Here is a 26,091-nt window from a genome sequence, read left to right as displayed (position 1 = left end):
TTCGAGGCACAGAGATGTCATTTTCTGAAGGTTTCTCCTGAACTACAATATTGGGTTTTCTAGCTGTGAACGTTCTAAAAGTTTGGACTGGTACACTCCCGGTGATGCACACGTCTTCGTTTTCAATGATTCTTTCTGGAACCGGGCTATCAGATTTTTTTCCACGGTTTCTAATAAAGCAGTTGGGCTACTTTGACGTTTCTTTCCACGAATAAGATTTTAGACAGGAGTGTTTCAAATCGCGCTATAAAGTTCAGTACTGCAAAACCTACATTGGTTGCTTTTCCCATTTCTCTAAAAGCATGTTGCAACCGAACTTGTACGTAATCCAAACTCTCAAGTGGCCATTAGCAAGACTCATTTATCCCCTCCTGAGCCACTGAGATGTCAGGTTTTGGTCCACATTAAACTTTAGTAGAAGACCTGTGCTTTTTTCACTGCATTTGCTGTCTTCTCCAGTTGTTTTTTTACTCCTCTCTTGGTCTACACCTTATTATCTTTTTTCTGCTTTTTCATTAAATTGTGTCACCTCACTCTGTGCCAACCTTTGGGGAGGGTCCCTCGGATTTATGGATTGCCTAACCAAGCTTTATGATTAAAGTTGATCTTGGCTTTCCAGTTCAGGCAGTAATATTTAATATTTATATTTTATATATATCGTGTGAGCTGAGAAGGAATGCTGGCACTCGTATGATTGAAGATCTGCGTGTGGAATCTACTTCTATCAGGGCTACTGCTCCTTCTGACCTAGGAACATAAAGTCGTGGCACACACTGTTTTTTGTATATCAGTTAATTGGCATGAAGCAACTTTGTTTTTACATCCAGACTGTGTACAGTCTGCGACCCCAGTACGAGATGACAGGTGTTACTATAGCTGATTAACTGGTGGCATTTTGTTCCTGTGTGTCAAGGAACTTCTAAGGATCATTTTTACCTTTCTTGTGTATTCACTGCTGATCTTCAGTCTCTGATCTTTATGGTTTATGTCTACACTCTCATTAATTCCCAAATGCTAACATTACTCAAAGTTATTGTCTGCTTTTACATGCACTTTTATTACTCTTTAATTTAATATTGTTTTTTGTATCAGTTTGCTGCTGCTGGATTATGTGAATTTCCCCTTGGGATTAATAAAGTATCTATCTATCTATCTATCTAAGCTTCCACCAGGTTGATTTCAATTTTCCATTAATGAATGCGACTTTGGCGTGTTTGTCTAATCCAAACACTTCTCTCGTGTGTGAATTCTTTTGTGGCACTCCAGATTGTCTCTACGTGAAAACTGTTTGCCACATTCAGAACAGCAATACGGCTTCTCCCCCGTGTGAATTCTCTGGTGGTTCTGAAGATGGCATCTTTGTGAAAATTGTTTGCCACACTCCAAACAGCAATATGGCTTCTCTCCTGTGTGAGTTGTAATATGTATCTGGAGAGTACTACTCTGAGAGAACTGCTTTCCACATTCAGGGCAGCAATACGGCTTCTCCCCTGTGTGAGTTCTTTCGTGGATCTGAAGCGTATGTCTTTTTGAAAAGTGTTTGCCACATTTATTACAGCCAAACTGCTTCTGCCCTGTGTGAATTCTTTTGTGATCCGAAAGGTTGTTTTTCTGTGAAAACTGTTTGCCACATTCAGAGCAGCGATACGGCTTCTCTCCTGAGTGAGTTTTAATGTGCACCAGCAGACTGTTATTGTGCAAGAAATGTTTACCACATTCAGAACAGCAATACGGCTTCTCTCCTGTGTGAATTCTTTGGTGGGTCTGAAGATGGCATCTTTGTGAAAACTGTTTGCCGCATTCAGAGCAGCAATACGGTTTCTCTCCCGAGTGAATTCTTTTGTGGCGCTGAAGATGGTTTCTGCGTGAAAACTTTTTGCCACATTCAGGGCAGGAATACGGCTTTTCTCCTGTGTGAAGTCTTTGGTGACTCTGGAGGTGACTTCTTTTTGAAAAGTGTTTGCCACATTTACTACAGCCAAACTGTTTCTCTCCTGCGTGTATTCTTTTGTGACTCTGAAGATTACTCATGTCAGAAAATTGTTTGCCACATTCAGAACAGCATTGGAGTTTGATTCCTGTTTAAAATAAAAAATAAAAGCTTAGTTTTTAAATCCACTGAACCAATAATAAAAAATATGTTACAACATTAAATAAATGTTTGAATTTATGAACAAACTTTGATAAGCATAAGCATTTGATAGAGTTAAGTAGCAAGTAGAAAGATTTCATTTTTTTCTTCTGAGCACATTCAGGGGAGCAAAAAAGTTAAAACAGATCACATATAATAGACACAATCAACAACATTATTATTCACATTTTTACTTATTATTAAAATATATATAAATTTTTAATTAATGCAGATAAAAAGTGATAATCTTCAGTTTCCATTATACTGGATTATGCATTTAAGAATCACTGCATTTTTTATTTGCATTTTCCCTATTCCCCACCTTTTTCAGATTTTTTTAATATATTTTTAATTAATATTGGTAAAAAGTAATAATCTTTTCTTACCATTATATTGGACAGGTGTGTATTTAACATAGAGTGCCATGCCACACATGTCAAATACACTTTTGTTAAGCAGAATGTATCTTGGTATTTCAACACAATTAGTCCAAAGCCACTTGACTCCATAATGTGTGTGTGTTTGTTTCTGCATGTTAGATTTTTTGTTTGATTTGAAAAAGAGGAAGAGAATAACAAAGCACAAACAATTTAATATATAAATCTGACACGCTGAAGCTATACAAGGTGAACAGAGTAAAAATCAAATGAATAAAACATGCAGGTCACTGAAAATTCCCAGAGGCCCACATGTCACTTGAATGATCATTTGAAACAGCAAAGTGGACACTTGTGGCCAAAATGCAAATCGTACTTCTGGCGTCACACCACATGGACTAGGGGCTTTTATTTACTTTGGCTAATGGATGTAATTCTTTCAGCTAAAACAGGGGCCTTCAGATGGGCACAATCATTTTGCAAGAATTGGGGTAAACACAATTGAAAAACACATCTAGGGCTACCAAATAAGGAGTTTCAGCACACGGGGAATGTAATATATAAAGCAGAGTCGATGTATGTGTGTATGTATGTATGTTTGTTTGTCCTCCATACAAATCTGCATCGGGCGACCGATTGGCACCAAACTAGGGATGGGGCTCCTTTGTGACCAGGAGAAGGTCATGGGGTATGTCTGGTTGGGGAAAAATGTTTGTGGTGACCCACAGGGCATCTTTTCACCGACACAATCTTCGGCACACGTCCCCATACTTATCATTGACAAGATTGCCGCACGTTGGAACAGATGTTCACCGTGGCACCATCTGGTGGCAGCTTTAGTCTCTGTGCATCGCTCTTTACCCATGTTTTTTTTAAAATTGCCAAGAGATGAACGGAACTGTCCAAGTATGAGAAGGTCACTGCTTTGATCGGGTGAAGGGGAACTGCCGTATGGATGTAAAACGTGAATGACCCAGTCCGCGTGACCGGCTGACACACCCACGTTTCCAAACGTCACACGCACTGATAGTGCTGTATTTCATTCACCAATGTCCGTTATATGCAGTCACATTTGAACAGAGACTCGACTGCAAAAGACAGCATCCTTTCCCCACCATTTTCCCCAAACGCAGCACTGGTAGTTACCATTGCCAACATCCGTTAGGTGGCATCACGGTTCAACACAGACGCTCCTTACAAACAGAGCACCCCTACCCTCCATTTTTTTCAGTACGGTTTAGTGCTCCTCTTTCTCACTGGCTTTCCGTATTTGTGGTGCTATTTGCTCGCTTTCCGACTGGCAATACGATTTCACTGTTGCTCTTTCTGACTGACTGGCGCTATTTGTTTGCTTTTCGATGTATTGTAAATAACGTAAATTCATCTCACTGTGGTGCTCATTCTGTACGTAACACATTATAATTGTCCTGCTTTTCGCTAATATACCCATGCCACCGAAAAAAACACGTAGAATTGGAAGGTCCACTTCACATGCCACAGCAAAGTCTATTTTAAGGGCGTCTGAAACGCCACAGCACACAGAATCCAGAGTGGAGGAACTTACGATAAAATGTCAATCAGAAAAATGTTTGTTCTTATTTCTTATGTTCTGTTTCTTTCATTTGGGAAATTCACCTGTTATAGATTCCCGGGCAACGCCAGGTACTCCTGCTAGTTTCAGATAAAAACAAACAAACAAATAAAAAAATAAATTTTAAAGACCTTATTAATTTCCATGGGGTAGTTATTGATATTTTCTATATCATCACTATATTTTTGCTCAACTTGGGACATGGAGGGTAACGAGTCTCATCTATGTAATCTAAGGGCTAACAGTTTAGCACCGGAGAGATAGCAACCAGTGCAAGGATTTTGCAGCTCTGCATGTCGCATAAGAAGGTCATTTATCTCAGCTCTGGCATGTGAAATGTTGTGTACTGGATCAGAAATATATGGGTGTGTATTTTCAAAATTATTCAGATGCTTCTCAAGAGCATAAATATTCCTGCATGCCATGAAAGGAAATTTGAACGTAAAAGCGACGGTCAGGTTTTGAATAGCCATCCAAATATAAACTGGATCCTGAACAGAGCCTTTGTTTACAGCTATGAACTCCACAAGTTTAGCAGAGGCTTGTTTAATAAAATCTGCATGAAAACAGCTGAACCTTAATACACCAGTGATCAGACGAGGACAAGAATACAAATGCATCAATCAAGTTTAGATCCATAATAAATCTGGCAAGTACTCGCAAACACAGAGGAAAGCGCTGTTTAATCTGGGAAGGTGATTTATTGTGCAGGGGGTTGATAAGTGCATTCTCGTCCATACAGATGACTAGATGGAATTAAAAGTAATGTGTTACTTTATGCAGGTGGGGCACAGGAGAGTTTTCTTCCACCAATCTCCTTCAGCACATAACAGAACCTGTGTTCTGAAACACCCCCAGAACCAAGAACTTTCAGATGCAGAACATGGTGAACTAGGACCAAACTGCATATTTCTTACTAGTGGTAGAGGAGGATACAGCCACACAGTAGCACCTCCAGGCAGCTGAATGAACGTCTATAACCAAGAGAAGCGATTTTTGAAAACAGGGTATATCAACCTAGTTAACAGAATAATTTCTCAACTGAGACCCCATACCTGCGTCCTTGACACAATACCAACAAGTTTATTCAAAGAAGTATCGGGTGTGCTAATTGATAGTATTCTTGACATAGTAAACTCGTCATTAGGTACGGGGGTCTTCCAAGACTGTCTTAAGACTGCTGTAGTTAAACCCCTACTCAAGAAAAATAATTTTGACTCCTCTGCTTTTAAAAATATTAGACCCATCTCTAACCTGCCTATCTTAAGTAAAATTCTAGAGAACGCAGTCATTATGCAGTTAAATGACCACCTCAATAAACCTGTAATCTATACTAATAAAAGGCAAAGCCCTCACTCACTCACTCACTCACTCATCACTAATTCTCCAAGTTCACGTGTAGGTAGAAGGCTGAAATTTGTCAGGCTCATTCCTTACAGCTTACTTACAAAAGTTGGGCAGGTTTCATTTCAAAATTCTACACGTAATGGTCATAACTAGAAGCTATTTTTCTCCATTTACTGTAATGGAGTTGAGCTCAAAAGTCGTGGGGGGCGGAGTTTCGTGTGACATCATCACGCCTCCCACGTAATCACGCAGTACGTAGAAAACCAGGAAGAGCTACAAAAAGCGCTGAAGAAAACATGCATTATATAATTAAGAAGGCAGCGATTCAGTACAGCTCACCTTGGTTTGGCTCAGTTTGCGTTTCAACTGCAGTTTAGTACAAAAGAGGCTGATGGCAGCCAAAGAAAACACAGCTAAAAAAAACAAGAGAGTTTTGGAACTTTTACAACAACACGCAGACAACGACAACACTTTAGCTCGACGACGCGCAAGGGTAAGCATCTAAAAAAAGCACATCACTAGGTCTGTTGTGTCTCGTGTCGCAAGTTCAGTGACGCAGTAATGACGATTTTCTCCGGCCAATCAGTGACCAGCAGAGTTTACACGTCACGTTTGGTAACGGTTCGGCGCGCTTGGAACCTCGGCTGAGGTGGTACTAAAAAAAGGACCAGGTACCAGGTAATGTTCCCAGTGGAAAACTCCCCAAAAGTGAGCTGAACTGAACCGTGTCATGCCGTACTATGCAGTGGAAAAGCGCCAGAGGCGGCCAGGAGAAAGGCACAAGGACTGTGAGGCCTCCTGGGCGTCCTGGCTGGGGTACCACACGGGATATTCTGGCACCGGGGCGCCGCCTCACGTCGGCCACGGGTCCCTACAGGGCTACGCTTCCAAGCCCTGTACCCGAGGCCCCCAACATAACCAGGACGGACACCCCCTCGAGGTCTGGAGGAGGCACAAGCCCTCCTCCGGTCCTCCTGGGCAACCCCAATATGTATGTATATATGTGTAATATATATATATATATATATATATATATATATATATATATATATATATATATACACATATATATATATATACACACACATATATATATATATATATATATACACACACATACAGTGGTGTGAAAAACTATTTGCCCCCTTCCTGATTTCTTATTCTTTTGCATGTTTGCCACACAAAATGTTTCATCAAACACATTTAACCATTAGTCAAATATAACACAAGTAAACACAAAATGCAGTTTTTAAATGATGGTTTTTATTATTTAGGGAGAAAAAAAATCCAAACCTACATGGACCTGTGTGAAAAAGTAATTGCTCCCTAACTGTGGTGTATCACACCTGAGTTCAATTTCCTGATTACTGCCACACCTGCCTGTTTCAATCAAGAAATCACTTAAATAGGAGCTGCCTGACACAGAGAAGTAGACCAAAAGCACCTCAAAAGCTAGACATCATGCCAAGATCCAAAGAAATTCAGGAACAAATGAGAACAGAAGTAATTGAGATCTATCAGTCTGGTAAAGGTTATAAAGCCGTTTCTAAAGCTTTGGGACTCCAGCGAACCACAGTGAGAGCCATTATCCACAAATGGCACAAACATGGAACAGTGGTGAACCTTCCCAGGAGTGGCCGGCAGACCAAAATGACCCCAAGAGCGCAGAGACGACTCATCCGAGAGGTCACAAAAGACCCCAGGACAACGTCTAAAGAACTGCAGGCCTCACTTGCCTCAATTAAGGTCAGTGTTCACGACTCCACCATAAGAAAGAGACTGGGCAAAAACGGCCTGCATGGCAGATTTCCAAGACGCCAACCACTGTTAAGCAAAAAGAACATTAGGGCTCATCTCAATTTTGCTAAGAAACATCTCAATGATTGCCAAGAGTTTTGGGAAAATACCTTGTGGACTGATGAGACAAAAGTTGAACTTTTGGAAGGCAAATGTCCGTTACATCTGGCGTAAAAGGAACACAGCATTTCAGAAAAAGAACATCATACCAACAGTAAAATATGGTGGTGGTAGTGTGATGGTCTGGGGTTGTTTTGCTGCTTCAGGACCTGGAAGGCTTGCTGTGATAGATGGAACCATGAATTCTACGGTCTACCAAAAATTCCTGAAGGAAAATGTCCGGACATCTGTTCGTCAACTCAAGCTGAAGCGATCTTGGGTGCTGCAACAGGACAATGACCCAAAACACACCAGCAAATCCACCTCTGAATGGCTGAAGAAAAACAAAATGAAGACTTTGGAGTGGCCTAGTCAAAGTCCTGACCTGAATCCAATTGAGATGCTATGGCATGACCTTAAAAAGGCGGTTCATGCTAGAAAACCCTCAAATAAAGCTGAATTACAACAATTCTGCAAAGATGAGTGGGCCAAAATTCCTCCAGAGTGCTGTAAAAGACTCATTGCAAGTTATCACAAACGCTTGATTGCAGTTATTGCTGCTAAGGGTGGCCCAACCAGTTATTAGGTTCAGGGGGCAATTACTTTTTCACACAGGGCCATGTAAGTTTGGATTTTTTCTCCCTAAATAATAAAAACCATCATTTAAAAACTGCATTTTGTGTTTACTTGTGTTATATTTGACTAATGGTTAAATGTGTTTGATGATCAGAAACATTTTGTGTGACAAACATGCAAAACAATAAGAAATCAGGAAGGAGGCAAATAGTTTTTTACACCACTGTGTGTGTGTATATATATATATATATATATATATATATATAAAACTGTGTATATATATGTATATATATATATGTCTATATTTGTATATATATATGTTTATATGTGTGTGTCTGTGTATGTATATATATATATATATATATATACATACACTGTATATACTGCTCAAAAGAATTAAAGGAACACTTTTTAATCAGAGTATAGCATAAAGCATATATACCAGCAACACTCATGACAAAACAATTACATTGTCAATCATGTTATGTTAGTATTAAAATGTTTAAAATGTTTATGTTAGTATTAAAATGCCAAGCGCAGGTTTTTGCTATATATATGTTTATATATATGTTTATATATGAGTGTGTCTGTGTATATATATATATATATATATATATATATATATATATATATATATATATATATATATATACACACAGTATATACTGTAAATATACTGCTCAAAAGAATTAAAGGAACACTTTTTAATCAGAGTATAGCATAAAGTCAATGAAACTTATGGGATATTAATCTGGTCAGTTAAGTAGCAGAGGGGGTTTCTAATCAGTTTCAGCTGCTGTGGTGTTAATGGCAACAATGAGATGACCCCCAAAACAGGAATGGTTTAACGGGTGGAGGCCACTGACATTTTTCCCTCCTCATCTTTTCTGACTGTTTCTTCACTAGTTTTGCATTTGGCTACAGTCAGTGTCACTACTGGTAGCATGAGGCGATACCTGGACCCTACAGAGGTTGCACAGGTAGTCCAACTTCTCCAGGATGGCACATCAATACGTGTCATTGCCAGAAGGTTTGCTGTGTCTCCTGCACAGTCTCAAGGGCATGGAGGAGATTCTAGGAGACAAGCAGTTACTCTAGGAGAGCTGGAGAGGGCCAATGAAGGTCCATAACCCATCAGCAGGACCAGTATCTGCTCCTTTGGGCAAGGAGGAACAGGATGAGCACTGCCAGAGCCCTACAAAATGACCTCCAGCAGGCCACTGGTGTGAATGTCTCTGACCAAACAACCAGAAAGACTTCATGAGGGTGACCCAAGGGCCCAATGTCCTCTAATGGGCCCTGAGCTCACTGCCCAGCAGCATGCAGCTCGATTGGCTTTCGCCATAGAATACCAGAATTGGCAGATGCACCACTGGTGCCCTGTGCTTTTTACAGATGAGAGCAGGTTCACCCTGAGCACGTGACAGAAGTGAAAGGGTCTGGAGAAGCCATGGAGAACATTATGCTGCCTGTAACATCATTCAGCATAAGCAGTTTGGTGGTGGGTTAATGATTGTCTGGGGAGGATTATCCATGGAGGGTCACAGACCGCTACAGGCTTGACAAAGGCACCTTGGCTGCCATTAGGTATCAGGATGAAATCCTTGGACCCATTGTCAGACCCTATGCTGGTGCAGTGGCTCATGGTGCACGACAATTCCTGGCCTCATGTGGTGAGAGTATGTAGGCAGTTCCTGGAGGATGAAGGAATTGATACCATTGACTGGCCACCACACTTTCCTGACCTCAATCCAATAGAACACCTCTGGGACATTATGTTTTGGTCCATCCAATGCCACCAGGTTGCACCTCAGACTGTCCAGGAGCTCAGTGATGCCCTGGTCCAGATCTGGGAGGAGATCCCCACAACACCATCTGTCATCTCATTAGAAGCATGCACCGATGTTGTCAGGCATGTATACAAGAACACAGGGGCCATACAAAGTGCTGCGTACAATTTGGAGTTGCTGCAATTAAATTTTGGCAAAATGGACTAGCCTGCCACATAATTTTTCACTCTGATTTTTGGGGCGTCTTTGAATTCAGGGCTCTGTAGGTTGATCATTTTCATTTCCATCAAACGATGTGGCATCCTTTCGTTCCTAACACATTAGCCAGTCTATATCAGTATAGATATCCAGGAGGATTACTTTTTCCCATTGAGATCTGATGTGTTTTCAAAGTGTTCCTTTAATTTTTTGAGCAGTTATATATATATATATATATATATATATATATATATATATATATATATATATATATAGATAGGTAGATTGATGGATATGACAACAACACTCATATCAATGACAAAACAATTACATTAACAATCAAGTTACGTTATTTTTTAAAATTTTTCCTTTTCTTTTTCATAACTTCTTTAACACACTACTTCTCCGCAGCGAAGCGCGCGTATTCTGCTAGTTCTTGATAAATTTCAGTCAGGTTTCAGAACAAATCACACCACAGAAACTGCACTCGTTAAAGTAGTAAATGACTTGCGGGCAAATGCAGACAGAGGCCATTTATCTGTTCTCATCCTCTTAGATCTGAGTGCTACATTTGACACCATTGATCACAACATTCTTAGAAATCACCTTAGTCAATGGCAGGGTCCTAAATTGGTTTGAATCCTACCTGGCAGGTAGAAAATTCTTTATGAGTTATGGTCATCACGATATCCGATATGGTGTTCCACAAGGCTCTATCCTGGGTCTGCTGCTCTTTTCAATCTACATGCTTCCGTTAAGTCAGATTATCTCAGAGCATAACGTGAGTTACCACAGCTATGCTGATGACACACAGCTGTACTTATCAATAGCACCTGATGACCCCGACTCTGTTGTTTCACTAACACAATGTCTTACTTGTGTTTCTAAATGAATGAATAGTAATTTTCTCAAGTTAAATAACGAAAAAGCAGAAATTTTAGTGATTGGCAATAATGGATATAATGAGGTTATTAGAAATAAACTTGATGTATTAGGATTAAAAGTCAAGACAGAGGTAAAGAATTTAGGGGTAACTGTTGACTGTAATCTGAATTTTAAATCGCATATTAATCAGACCGCTAGGACAGCATTTTTTCACTTAAGAAACATAGCAAAAGTTAGAGCTCTTATATCCTCGAAAGATGCTGAGAAATTAGTTCATGCTTTTCTTTTCAGTCGACTAGATTACTGTAAGGCACTCCACTCAGGACTACCCAAAAAAAAAAACAAATCATTTGCAACTAGTGCAGAATCCTAACTAGGAAAAGAAAATCCGAGCACATCTCTCCAGTTTTGATGTCACTACACTGGTTGCCTGTGTCATTCAGAATTGACTTTAAAATACTGCTTATGGTTTATAAAGCCTTAAATAATCTCGCTCCATCTTATATATCAGAGTGTCTGACACCATATATACCAAATTATAACCTCAGATCCTCAAATGAGTGTCTGATTAGAAATCCAAGAGCTAAACTTAAAAGAAGTGGTGAGGCGGCATCTTGCTGTTATGCACCTAAAATCTGGAATAGCCTGCCAATAGGAATTCACCAGGCTGATACAGTAGAGCAGTTTAAAACACTGCTGAAAACACATTACTTTAACATGGCCTTCTCATATCTTCATTTTAAATTTAATCCTGATACTCTGTATATTCAATTTATTATCATAACTATTGATGGTGGATCTAAAATCCGTACCAACCCCTACTCTATCTTCTGTTTCTTTTCCCAGTTTTTCTGTGGTGGCGACCTGCGCCATCACCACATAATCAAAGCACCATGATGTTCCTACATTGATGGATTAAAAGCCAGAAGTCTACATGACAGTCATCATCACGTCCTTCCATGATAACCCTAAATACAACGAGGACTGTTTCATTTATGTTAGGCAGAATGGTCAGGAACTCCTGCAGATTTTATTTTTTCTCTCCAGCCATCTGGAGTTTTTTTGGTCTTTTTCTGTCCTCCCTGGCCATCGGACCTTACTCTTATTCTGTTAATTAGTGTTGTCTTATTTTAATTATTACTTTGTCTTTTTCTCTTTTCTTTATCATGTAAAGCACTTTGAGCTACATTATTTGTATGAAAATGTGCTTTATAAATGAATGTTGTTGCTGTTGTTGTAAACATAATAAATCAGTAATACTCAAATGTTTGCAAGCAGAAGACAGCAACCTTACAATTCAAGAAAAGACACTGAGATTAGACAGGAGAGAGGAAAACAAAGGAGAGCAACAAAAAGGGGAACTTTAAATGAAATACATGACAAGGTGGCAAACGAGTTTACCCTGTAGACCAGTCAGCAATTGTGTATAATGTAGGCCGTAGGTCAGGAATCCCACCTCTAAACCATAAATCTGCAAAAAACGAAACTGAGGTCTCTCAAATAGAATAAAAAAAAAAAGAAAAACACAACAGGCACTGCTTATGAGTGAGCAAACATGGAGAGAGCTCAGCAAACAATCCCATCCTGATCCCTTCATTGACAATACAAGAGTCAATGTGGTGAAAATATGTAAAAAGACATCTGAAGACCAATAAGACATGCAAGCAGCTATCAAACAATTGTGGGTCGAGATAAGCACTCAGCACGCAGAGCGATCAAGGCTTGTGTCCTGACCCCTCGCAACCCACAACAAATGACGTGTGCATGTACACATTTAAAATACACACATGAAAAAGAAAAATGTAGCTATTATGGATCAAGAAAATGTCTAAGCAGTAATGGAATATCATACATAAAACAGTCAAAGAAGCCAAGAGCCAGTGACATGAAGGAGCCAAGGGTATTGGGCGCCTATTGAGGGTCGGTGAAAAGCCGCCTCCCCCCGGGAAGGAAATATGAATCTTGACCAGATAAATCAGGAAAGCAGAAAGAGCAATTTGTGGAGCCTTTCTGATCACCAGTCTTGTAGTGTGGTATGTGGTATGGACCGAGTCATTGGGAGTAAAAGTAGATTTTCCACCCTTCATTGGATACTTTTGAATTGTTGAGTTCCTCTTTCAGAATAGTAACTCAGTCAGAATAGTGAAGCAGCTTGATGATAATTGGACGTAGACGTGGGCTGTCACTTTCCCTGGTTTATATTCTATGCGACAGCATGGCGTCAGGCCTTTTAAAATTAAGTATGGTCGGATACCAAAAAAGTCTTTGTTTCTTCACAAAGTCCAACATTTTCTCACTCTTAACATTATCCAGAACTCCAATAATTCTGATGTTGCCTCTCCTTGTCCATAATGTTTCTTACAGAGAAACCAGGTCTCAGCAAAAAAAGGAACATATTTCGGTGTCATAACGCTCCACTTTAGTACAGACAGGAGTAAAAATTTGCTGTGGGTTTCTGATTTCGACAATAGCAATATGAAGGTCAGAAAAATTTTTTTTCATGTTAAAATTCACACTTAGAACTGCATTTTGCTGTGATATTAGAACATTAGAACACTCTGGACGAGAACAGGCAATTCAGCACAGTAAAGTTCATCAGTCTTATGAACTTTACTGTTAAAAATCAAGTCGAGTTTTGAAAGTCCCTAAAGTCTTACTGTCCACTACACTACTTGGTCACTTATTCCATGTCTTTGTGTAAAGAAAAACTTATTAATGTTTGTCCGACATTAACCCTTAACAAGTCACCGTCTCAATCCACTGGACTTATTCCCTTCATCTTTTTAAACACTTCAGGCAGGTCTCCTCTTAATCTTCTTTTTCTTAAACTGTTAAAAGCTCAGCTCATTTAATCTTTCCTCATAACTCATGCCCTGCACTCCTAGAATCAGCCTAGTCACTCTTTTCTGGACCTTTTCCAGCACTGCAATGTCCTTTTTGTAGCCTGGAGACCAGAACTGCACACACACACACTGAGTTATCTGCCGCCATGCCAGCCTCAATCAGACTCCTCTGGCCTTTCTTCACTTACCTTGAATGAGAAGAAACAGGTTGCATCTTCTAACCTGAACAAGCCATATGTCACACCAGTAAACCAAAAAAGGTATGTTAAGGCTCTGATGAGACAATTCTGAGGTTGATTTGTAAAGACGGTAGATGTGGGGTACTCTTACAACACAGCCATTACTCCACTGAGCGTCAGATTGCCCCCAACTTCAAAAGATATACGTAAACAGCTTAGTTAAACCACTAATGCAAAACAGTGGCAAAAAAAAGTGAAGTATTAATGCAGTGACCCACAGGAGTTCCAGTGATCTACGTGAAAATTCATAAGATGAGATAACCCAGGATTGGTGCAGTGACATGTGTCTGCTCTGGATGAGGAGTGGCAGGTGATATCAGGACTGGTCAGCTTTATCACATACCGGCCTCATTTCTACTACACATTATAATATTAAGGGATGTATACTGCCATGATTATTTATGCTAAATGATTTGAAACTTGCCATGTTTTACTGGATATTACATTTAATGTGTGTGGACCATGTATGCAAATGATGTCTGGTTTAATTATTTCCTTTGTGGATTTTCATTAATAAAAGACAGACTTCTGCCACCTTTTTGATTAATTTCTGTCACTTCAGGAGATGCTCCTGCTAGCATTACATAAACACCCTCATTCTTCAACCTTTGGTTTCCTCCAAAGATTGCTAGGGCAGACATCATGACAGGCAGCATCAACAAGCTCCTGTCCAGAGCTCTTTCCAGAGGCCTTTACTGCCAATTCAATCAGTCAATTCAGACTGTATCACAAAGGTACAAATTACTACACAGTGGAACCTCGGTTCACGAACGTCTTGGTACACTTACAACTCAGTTTACGACCAAAATGTTCGCCATACTTTTGCCTCGGTTCACGATCACACACTCAGTATACGAACAAGCCAGTTTCCCTTTAGGTTTGTACATGTTCAGCCTCTCCCTGTGCATTTCCTATGCAGCGAGCGAGTAAGAGAGAGAGCGTGCGAGAGACAGACACACACACACACACACAGAGGCGCACGAGACACACACACACACACACACACAGAGACGCACGAGACACACACACAGGCGCTCCAGGCTCCCAAAAGAGACACACGCACACACGAAAAAGAGAGAGCGAGCGAGAGAGAGAGGTTAAGGCTAGACGCATAAAGTAGAAAAGGCTTGTTTTTGTTTTCAATTCTGTTTACAGCGATCGGTTCATAGAGTGCATTGTTGCAATGTTACTTTTCTTGGTGGTTTATTAAATTACAGATTTTTCAAATGTTCATTTTTTTCCCTGTGCTTAAAACTCATTAAAAAAAATGTTTTTAGCGAGCGGTTCCTAGCACTATAGCACAAACTATTGCAGTGTTAGTTTTCTCTGTTGTTCAAGGTTTTCTCAGTGTTATTCAAAGTTTTTACATTTAGTTTACTATTATGCTGTGCATTCTATGGTGTTATTAACTATATTTGTGCTTAAAAACTAAAAAAAATATATATTTACTGTACATACAGTTCGTATGGTCTGGAATGGATTAATTGTATTTACATACAATCCTATGGGGGAAATTGCTTCGGTTCTCGACCAAATCGATTTACGACCAGAGTTTTGGAACGAATTATGGTCGTGAACTGAGGTTCCACTGTACTGTAAACAGTATTTCACCAGAGATACAAATTGAGAAGAAAATGACCAGCAGATAGCACAAAAATAGACAAAGTCAGAACCATAAGTCAAATCAATCTTTCATCTAAAACAGACATGCAAAAAAAAAAAACTAAGAAATCAAAGAAAAAAAATTTCTACCCCAGAAATGTGCAGCCCAACCTTAATACCATTACCAGTATGATATCATAATCAGGGTAAGACCACTACGAACACTAAAGACGCAATGGCAATAAAATGGAGGCACCAATAAAAAACAAAGAAGGCGGTGAAGCAAAACCAATTTTTTTTTTTGTGTTTGTTTTTCAATTATCTTGGCCATCATTTTCCACAGCTGCTTGTTCAGGTTTGGTCATTGTATAGACTTTCCTTTACCGTAAAGGAGCATCTCAAAGTAGTTCAATGTCCTACTTGAAATGCCGGTGCAGTTTTTGGGGTAAATCTTTATTAAACACACTTTGATACTCATGACAATAAATACAGAACAAAGTAATATTCAAACCCACCAAGACTTCTCAAGGTGTTTTGTAAACAAGTCCTATGACAATCCAAACTCCACCATTCAATGTCTTTCTCTTTCCATCAGCTGAAATACAGAGCTAGCTGAGTAGCCTCAACACGTACCATTTAAATGACAGACAAGTCAAAGCTGGAGAAATCCAAACTTAATCAACAATAAAGTAAAGCACAAAAACGCCTGCTATATGAGAAAGGGAGATAAAGCAAAATACAAAGTGAAGAGCCAAGATAGCAACAAATCCTTAATTTTCCCTCAGGCGACTGCAGATCTATGAGAACATCAGAACAATCTGGATGAGAACAGACTATTCAGCCCAGTAAAGCCCACCATTCCTACCACTTAATTCTTCTAACGTAATATCAAGTCGAGTTTTGAAAGCCCCTAAACTCCTATGGTCTACCATACTTGGTCGCTTATTCGTCTATTCTTTGTGTAAAGAATAACATCCTAATGTTTGTGCCAAATTAACCCATAACCGCTTTCGAACTGTGCCTCAGTGTTCCTGTACACATGACAACACAAACAGGCCAAACTCAAGACTGTTAGCTAAAGATGTAAAGAGATGGACACCCGGTTGGATTAAGTAGCTCTGAGAAGTTGTTGCTTAAAATCTTCAATAGAATTTAAATCTCTTTACAGACGTAATAAAAAGTTAGTGTACCCTTTGGAATCTCCTGAATTTCGGCCTAAATTCCTCCTGAGAATGTGGTCTGATCTTCAACTACATGACAATAACAGACAAACACAATCAACCTGAACTCATAACACACAAACAACTGAACACATCGTTTAAACCTTTACAGTCTAGTCAAGTCAGGTGATCAACCAATGAGAGGAGACTGGAGGTGTGGCTTAGAGGCACTCAGACAAATAAAAATTGAAGAAAAGTGGGTGCTGGCAAAGCTGTCTCTTCTCCATAAAGATCTGCTCATGAGCATACAGAACAAGAACATAAGAAATGCAACAGACAAGACAAGACCATTCGTCAGACCATCAAGCTTGTTAGATTAGCTAATAGTTAAGCTGTCTCAACATCACATCAAGGTAACTCTTAAAGATTGTCAAGAGGAGATACGAAGAAAGGGAGATAAGAATAAAGGTGGAAAAGCTTAAAAAAAAAAGCACTCCAAAGAACATCTTCGCTTATTTAGTGCTTTCATTGTTTTTCAAGTATCACTTGCCTTTTTATTTTGGTAATGTAATTTCATGATGTTTATTAATTATGCAAATATCATTGTATTTTGTGGATGAGACCCTAAGAGGTGGAGCCACACTAATGTCATTCCTGACGGACCACCTCCAGCCTTTATATTTGATGCCAGGAAGAAGGTCCTTCAGTGGTTCACTGACAAATGAAAAGAGTTTTATAAAAAGTATCTAAGCCAGTTATCCATTTTGGGCCTGTGTATGCTGAAGCCTCCTGTTGAGTTTGGAGTCAGGCTGCCTGGATTGAGGCCTATCTATAGATAGGCTAGTGAAAGTCCTGTGGCCTCATTTATAGAGCTTGAGTACAGACAAAATGAGACTCAAAATGTGTCCATGCAATATCCCATACAAGCATTGAGGTTTAGAAAAGAAAACTTGACAGGGGAACGTGTGAATATTTAAATCAACTCCGGCCCATGCATACACAACATTTTCAGAAAAACTGGGAAATGACGACACCCTTGACCAAGCAGGAAAATGCAGCCAAACCAGCTAAATGACAACTCAGAGGCATAACAATTCAATTCACTGAGCTGTTCTTATAAAGTGTGTTGAAGTGACAAACATGACACCTCAAAAATGATGACTATGATGTGCAGACTGTATTTTAGTTCCTTTAAGAGCACCAATGACACGTATTTACACTTTATATCTGGTAGGTGTTGTCACTTCTCAAGGTGCTGGCCGACAGCTCAACAGTATCTTGGCCAAGCTTCGCTCCATTATACCTGATGTGCTGGAAGCCATTAACTGACTGCTGATGCACTACATCTGCTTTTTGTACAGTGTGGGTGTATACACAACACATGACACGTTCTTGCCAACACAAAATGGCAATTTGCAGCTGTGTCCAGCTCTCCTAAATCAATCAGAGCACTTTACTGCACTCATATTGCGATAAGGGAAACTAGCAAGATTGAAGCTGCTTGTATTAACCATAAGCTGTGACATTCCAATAATACACAAATCACCCGAGATAACGGCCGACAGATGTTGTCTCCGCGGCCTCGCTCAACATGTGACTCACTTATTTTGAGGGAAAGTAGCCTTGACAGACGTGATGGTGCTGTATGTGGTGAACTGCTTGTTGGTGAGGTAACTGTCTGTACTCTCAGTACTTCATATGACCTCAACTATTCACGGTAACAGCAATCCTGTCGTTACATGTGCCAGCTGACAGTGGCTACCCACTCAGAGCGGGGTGTAGAGGCGCTATAATACCAGGTATGATCTCTCACTCTCAGATGCAGAGCAAAGTGGAGGGCACCTTAGGGCGGAGTGGTGGCTCTGAGGCTAAGGATCTGTGCTGGTATCCAGAAGGTTGCCGGTTCAAATCCCCATCACTACCAAAAGAGATCCTACTCTGCTGGGCCCTTCAGCAAGACCCTTAAACTGTAATTGCTCCAGGGGCGCTATACAATGGCTGACCCTGCACTCTGACCCCAAAGGGTATGCAAAAACTAACAAATTCCTAATACAAGAAATTGTATAAGGCGAAATAAAGAACAAATAAAAAAGCCAGATATTCTTGAATGCAGGTGGTGGGGTCTCGACGTGTCAGGAGGAAGAGGCCCATGAAGTTCTGCAGCATCATGACATGAGATGGATTAGCAGGCTCCATATGTGAATGTTTCAGGGTGGTGATTCAAGGAGTGTTCACGTATGCATATGTAAAAAGCGACTGTGATTTGTACAAAGTAAATTGTGTAGAAATGCGTGTATGCCAGGTTTTATAAATCCTGTACGCATTTTCCTGTTTTTTTTTTTTTTGTGTGCACATATTTTCACGCTCAATTTCATGCAAAGTGTTATAAATGTCACCCCTGGTCTGCTGCATGGGTCTTTTGAAGGCTTGTCATCCCATATTAGCGTCCCCATTTCACGGTGGTTTGGAGGTAAAAGAGCACAGCACATGAATGCTTTCACCTCATGGCTGAATCACAGTTTGTGACTGTTTTGTTTCTGCAGGACCAGGACAGGATGCCACCAGCAACACAGCACTGAATTAAAAATAGTTATAAAGAAATCTGATAGGAGATGTCATAATAGTGAGTTAGATAATGAAACAAGACAATCAGCCGAAACAAAGGAAGAAATCTAAAGGAGAAAGGCTTAAACAGAAGAAATCTAGCATCCTGGACCGGCCATTTAGAATCCAGAGCTTACCTGAAGTCAGCTGATTACTGAAGGAATCCCTGAGATATCAAGGAACTTACCCCTTTGGAAAGGATGAATAGACAAGAAATTGGACCCTGAGTAGCACCTGCAGGAGGGGGTCATCGGAGCTCAAGGAGGATCAGAAAGTTTCTAAAGACAGGGGGTCACAAACTGGACCGTTCCCATGTTTAATCAATGTATTTAGGAATGACAAGGGTCTCATTGTTTGTTATTAGTTTAAGACGACTGTGCTTGTCTGTTTTAGTGACTTAATTGAAGATCAGACCACAGAGTTAGGAGGAATTCTTGCAGAAATAAAAGGAATATGAAAGGGTTCACAAACTTTTTCTTGCAAATGTATGTTTAACACTTTTTACCAAGGACAGGCTTAGAGTGTTTGTATAATGTTACAGACTAAAATGGAATGTAGTGAAATTGCTGCGTTTTATTGTGTGTTTAATATAGTTTGAACGTTAGTCTAAGTTTCACTTGAAAAAGCACAAGACGGCACTTTCAGGCCCATAACCCTGACCCCTAAGACGCACACCCATTTTTATTTTTCACTTACTTGTTTTAGATGACATCTTAGGTGGTGTCTGACCGTCCTGAATTTTAGGAGATGAATTTTCTAAAGTCATCTTTGTGTCAGACTGTAATGATTCATATTTTACACTGATAGAAGACTCCAGAGAGGAACAGTGTCTGCTATGAGAAGAGACTAACCCGGTCACTGCTTCATCTTGATGTTCATAATGAAGGTCATCTTCCTTGACACTCTCCATACTCATGTAGCTGGCCACCTCAGTGCTGACAACCTCATCTTCATCCTCCTCTTTAACACTCACTGACCCCAATTCACAGTCCTCTTCCTTGATGTCCAGACTCTGCTGTTTGGTGTGGACACTCTCCCACTCACAGTCCTCCTCCTTAACATGTATGGTCCTCTCCTCCATGATACTCATGTCGGCCTCACATGGCTCTTCTTTCACTTCCATTTAAACGTTACAGTAAATAGCAGATTTGTCTTTTTCTCTGTGGAAAGAACAGAATTCAAGTCCATTAAAACTGCATCATTCAGATCTAAAAGACATCTGTTTTTAATAACATCCTCTTAGTTAAAGCTGATGTCAAGTCAGACAGTTCATAGCACGTTAACAGTGACATATCAAATGAGGTGTAAATGAGTTTGGGAATGAAAGAAGGGTCCAACAGGCTAGAAGAAGAAGAAGAAGAAGGAGGAGGAGGCCATCTTACACAGTTGTATGTCAACAGTATTCACTACTTTGATTGGACATTCAATGCTGTTAGAGTCCCGGAATTGTGGTATCAGTTAATGTTAAGGAAGGTTTATACAAGTTAGGCCTCAGGATTATGTTAAAAAACAGGGGCATATGAAGGAGGAACTTAAAATTGCTGGTCAACTTGTCTAATGTGAAACTGCCCCAAGCTTACAAAATCCAAAACCATTATTTAAGTTATCATTTACATAATTTTAACGAGATGGAGGCATTTGCTTGTGTGTTTCTGAGAAGCTGGTTGTCTAACGTGACACACCCAACCTCTGACTAACTCATTTGCGACTCGCCAAGATAAATTCATTTAAACAGGTTTTTGATCTTAGTCTTAAGATGGACTGTGTGCACAGGAGAGCTGACAACCAGTGACCGTCCTCCTGAAGTAGAAGGCATAGAGTTAAGTGAAGAGGAATACAAAAGATATAGTTTTTGAACTGAACAAATATAAGAGATGCGCCCCTTTCTGTCGTCTCGTGTTTGAGGTAACAAAAGGGCAAAAAAAATTAAATGAAGGGCCACAGCTGTTACCTCTTTGTACACCACAGGCGTCATCAGCAGCATGCTATTGGCTGTTAGAAACAGGGCTGAGCACGACTCTGCTGAATGGTCGGCACACAATCGCTAAATGTGACAACTGTTTAAATTAACACGGCAAGGTGATGAGATCAGGGAGTGTGGTTGGCAAATCTGACATGAAAACAGAACATTGTCTTTCTCAACAACTTGAAACAAAAAGGTTCAAGTTTATCAGCGTCATCTTGTGGAAGTACACATTACACACAAGCACACCACATCTTAAATATTTTAGCACTTAACACAGAAATAAACTCCCACTAAACAGCAGCACCTCCCAGTATTGTGAGATTGGCAAGGTGGAGGCCTCGTGCACCTCAGAATTCCTTAACGCTCCGTTTGTGCTCCTAACGGACAGGTCTGCTATGGTTAACCCTAAATGGAGAAGCCACACAAAGAGCAGCTCATTACTGACCTTCATGAATATTCTAATTAAATGAAAGTGGGTCTTGTCCACAAGAGGGATGCCAGTCCCGACAGTGGTGCTTACTTAAGAGTGGCACATGGGGTGACCCACACAGCCTGGTTGGGCTCTGCATGATAAAGTCACATGTGTAAGTAGCCAAACGGAACTTAACTTCTACCTCATCAACGTGGTCCACTGCAAAACAAACACAAAATATAATAATAATTCTTTGCATTTATAGAACGCTTTTCTCACTACTTAAAGCGCTCAGCAATTGCAGGTTAAGTGTCTCGCTCAAGGGCCCAACAGAGCAGAGTCCATTTTGGCATTTACGGGATTCGAACCGGCAACCTTCCGATTGCCAGTGCAGATCTCTAGCCTCAGAGCCAGAGTTATTGGGCTATGGGAAGAAAACCAGAGTACCTGAATAGGGCAGGAACCAACCATTGGCCACCATAGGGTACACTCACATTCAAGTCCACGACCACACCAGACTGTTAGATTTGCCAGTCAACTAAACCTGAGCATCTTTAGAGAAGTGGAGAAAAGAAGAATAAAAGGGCAGACATGGAAACTGCATAGAGACTTAAAAAAAACAGGCTGAGATTCAAATTCATTTTGACAGAACTGTAAGGCAGTGACACAACCCACAAATCTCTACTAACTTATCTAATACTCACGAACAGACATTACAGCTTTGGCTTTGGCACTGGAACATGGCAATTTGTCATGTTTCATACAAGTTAACAGGAAAGAAAAAAGACACACATGTAAGTGTCCATCCAAGCAATGCATGTAACTCTCTGCTTTGGATTAAACAGTTTGAGGCCGTGTGTGTACACAAATCCAGATACTGATGGCCAACCTTTACCAGTTAAGAACATCTATATATATATAATTCACTAAGGGCACACAAGACAGTGAGAGCAAGCAAGACAGAGAGCCACGCCCGCCAACTCACAGAGCCCCGCCCACCAACTCTAAGACCATGGGATACGCACCACAGAGCCCCGCCCGCCATCTCTAATCTTACTTCCACGTCCACCGTCGCTGTCGATCAAACAGCAATAATTAGGAAACAAATAAAGATAACTGGCAGTAACAGTGCAAAATTCACAATTGGTATGCCAGTTTGAAAAGATCAGTTTTAAGGGTATTTATAAAATGTGTTATTGAATCGAGCTGACAATTATGAGAGGGAAGTGAATTCCCGAGTTGAGGAGCACAATGAGAGACGCTCTGATGTGTGGTACAGAAAGTCGAGCTGCAGATGAGGATCTGAGTGAGCGAGAGGAGTGCAGGTTTGGAGGAGATCAGTGAGGTTGTGGAGAGCTTTAAATGTTCAGAGCGAGATTTAGTATTGTATTCTGTAGTGAACAGGGAGCCAGTGAAGTTGAGAGAATCGGTGTGATATGTTCAGTGGATTTATAACAGCAGATTATTATCCTGCAGCAGAATTTTGAATAAATTGTAAGCGATGGATACGTTTTTGTGGGATGACAGATAGAATAGCATTACAGTAATCTGTACGTGAAGTGACTCGGGCATTAACTTCAGTACTGTGTTGTGTAAGAACAGGACGAAGTCTAGAAATATTTCGGAGATGGAAGAAAGCAGTCTGAGAAATGTTACTTACATGGGAGGAATTATTTAATAATAATAATAATTATTATTATTTTTTTAATAATTGCCCTTATTAGTGTATAAATGGATATAAATAATTGCATGTAAACGATTCGCCAAAATCTGTTGTATGTAAACGATACTGTTTAAAACGCTATTGTTTTTTCATCAGAAAACCCGGTTTCCACGTCTACCTGTATTAGTTTAAATGGCACTTTTACCACTCGCAATATGGCGGACGCGCTGACTTATCGTGTCGACTGGTCAACACAGTGAATACGGCGTCTATCCACATATGTCCATGTTTTCCGTAGCCTGCTACAGGAAGGTACTCTCTCGACTATTGGCATTGGTTTCGCTCCTTGCTATTTTCATTATACTGTGACGGTGGTTTCCTAAGCCTTTGTTATACTGAATTCCTTTCTCATCGTTTTCCGTTCCTATTCTTACACCGCCATATGCTACGGCGGGCTTCGGCTAGTGTAGAAGGAAAATTTTTTATATTAGCATAGAGAATAGCAAATTAACATAAGGAGCCATAAAAAGTAATTAAAAGCTTCTAAAATATTAAGATTAAGCATAAATTAGAATGTTAAGCAAATATGATAGGTCAAGCAAATAGTTAACTAAAAATCAGTTATATTGCATCATTTTTTAAGCTTACAGCAAAATTTCTAGTCTGGGAAAGAACAGAAAATTGACACATCGAAACCAGCTTCGGACAAGATAAGAGTTTGAGAACACCTGTGATTTAAGGCTTAGGAGGCTAGGAAGCGATAAAGATGGCTCTGAAAGGCACATAGAGAGACCAGATGGACTGGTGAATCAGCAGAAAAGGAACAAAAGGTTTTTGCTGTAAGCAGGGTCACGCTGACATAATGCATGAAGAGAAAATCTTAGTAAATTCAGGCATTAGCAAAAATATTAGAAATTAACTTTAGTGTAGAAATTAAAACAAATCAAGCATGCCAAGCAATGATTAAATGAAAGTACATACTATACTTCTTTTTAATTAAAGCTTAAGGTCACTATTATAAAAAAGTTTGGAAGGTTTAAGAAAGGAAATGATGAGAGGAAACCCATATATGGAATTGAAGCCTTGGCCAATTAGAGAAAATGGGAAACAGCATAGAAAAATAAAAATACCACGAGGGGGCCAGTGATAGGAAAGGAAGGAGATAATGAGGGCTCCCATGGGAACTCAAGGTTCGGCCGGACAGGAGAAGAAGGGAGTCAGAGAAGATGGGCAAGAGAGCTCATTATAGCGAGGTCAGAAAAGATAGGAAATGACATAAGAAAAGCCTAAAGATGGTAAGAGGAAGCCAACCACCCAGTCTTACACCATTCAAAATAAGCCGAACAGACACCAAGAGGAATAATGGACAGTAAAACCAGGTGCAGAATGAGCTAATCGAACGAGGTCAAAATGAGAAGAAATTGTTATAAAAACTTCAATTGCTGTAATGTTCGGCGCTCAGCTCAATTTGGCCGTATTGGGTTGAGTCCTTTTTATTTTTTGTGTTGATTTATTGCAATAAAGCCTTAAAACTCTGTCTGTCTATCTCGAGTCCTAATAGCATTTATTTTTAGGTAAAAAGACTTCTGATTAATTTTTCGCCACGACACTAGTATAATTTATACTCTTAAAGACGAGTTACTTCATGGCAGCACTGCCGTTTTCTCTCACTACATCTTTGCATTCGTTCTCAGCTCTTATTCTGCAAGACTTCTCTCACTCAGTGCCAAAGGAGAAATAAAGACAGAAATCAAAGCGTGTGGAACGGCCGTCCCCTCAAGACAAATGGAATACACTGAGAGGAACGAATAGGAGCCGGCGAGACTCATCCAAGTGAAGTCAACCGCACATACCAATGAACAGCAACGGCACGCGGGTGGTCACAATGGGATTCACTCGAGCAAAGTTCGGAGGGCGCTGAAGGACAAGAACGAGCCGCTCGCCTCTCACTTAAGTCGCGCGCGACGATTCTAATGGAGCGACTGAAAACTCACACGTCCATAAAGTGCACCCCCATAACCCAGAGCACTTACTGTCTGCCTCTTGGCGATGGGCTTCTTTCTGAACTCGTAAACACTTTCGTCTCACTCAACAACAATCGTCCTTCCGTGTTGTGTTTCACAAAGCGACACGGCAGCAGCGCCGTCGCTTTGAATGACGTCATCCAGACGCCGCTATAGGGTCACGTGACAGTTGAGCGAGAATGCGCTTGAGCTGGAGAGAGGCTGGGTGGCTCAGTTTCAGGCTGCCTTATAGGAGCCTATTAAACCAATTGTGTCAACGGGAGAGAGGCGTTTGTTTGTGGCTGCCGCAGAATTATTTGTTTTTGTGATCATGGATTTTTTTTTAATTAGGGTAAGCCAAAATATAATTTTTTTTTTCATTCACTTTAAATTTTGCGTCTTGTTCAAAAAGCGGACAACAACAACAACAACATTTATTTATATAGCACATTTTCATACAAACAGTAGCTCAAAGTGCTTTACATATTAAAGAATAGAAAAATGAAAGACACAATTATAAAACAAAATAAATCAACATTAACATCGAATAAGAGTAAGGTTCAATGGCCAGGGGACAGAAAAAAAAAAAACTCCAGACGGCTGGAGAAAAAAATAAAATCTGTAGGGATTCCAGACCATGAGACCGCACAGTCCCCTCTGGGCATTCTACCCAATATAAATGAAACAGTCCTCTTTGGATTTAGGATTCTCACGGCAGGGCTTGATGATGATGATGATGGTCACGTAGACTTCTGCCTTTTAATCCGTCCATCATTGTTGGAGCATCATGAAGCTTTGAGTAGGTGGA

The 26,091-nt window shown here is 40.2% G+C and overlaps 1 protein-coding gene across 1 annotated transcript; it reads right to left on the bottom strand.

Moving 5' to 3' along the window:
- Nucleotides 1-1,089: 1,089 nt before the first annotated feature.
- Nucleotides 1,090-25,424, bottom strand: LOC120539097 (gastrula zinc finger protein XlCGF52.1-like). The gene is made up of 3 exons (XM_039768852.1): nt 25,314-25,424; nt 19,936-20,399; nt 1,090-2,078 (listed from the first exon to the last, which is right to left on the bottom strand). The coding sequence occupies exons 2-3, from the start codon at nt 20,360-20,362 to the stop codon at nt 1,219-1,221; spliced, it is 1,287 nt and encodes a 428-aa protein (XP_039624786.1). The 5' UTR covers nt 20,363-20,399; nt 25,314-25,424; the 3' UTR covers nt 1,090-1,218.
- Nucleotides 25,425-26,091: the final 667 nt, after the last annotated feature.

This window comes from Polypterus senegalus, chromosome 11 (assembly GCF_016835505.1).
Source record: "Polypterus senegalus isolate Bchr_013 chromosome 11, ASM1683550v1, whole genome shotgun sequence".
Taxonomy (NCBI): Eukaryota; Metazoa; Chordata; class Cladistia; order Polypteriformes; family Polypteridae; genus Polypterus; species Polypterus senegalus.
Note: the sequence above shows the minus strand (reverse complement) of the source record. Positions and strands in the feature narration are given on the sequence as shown.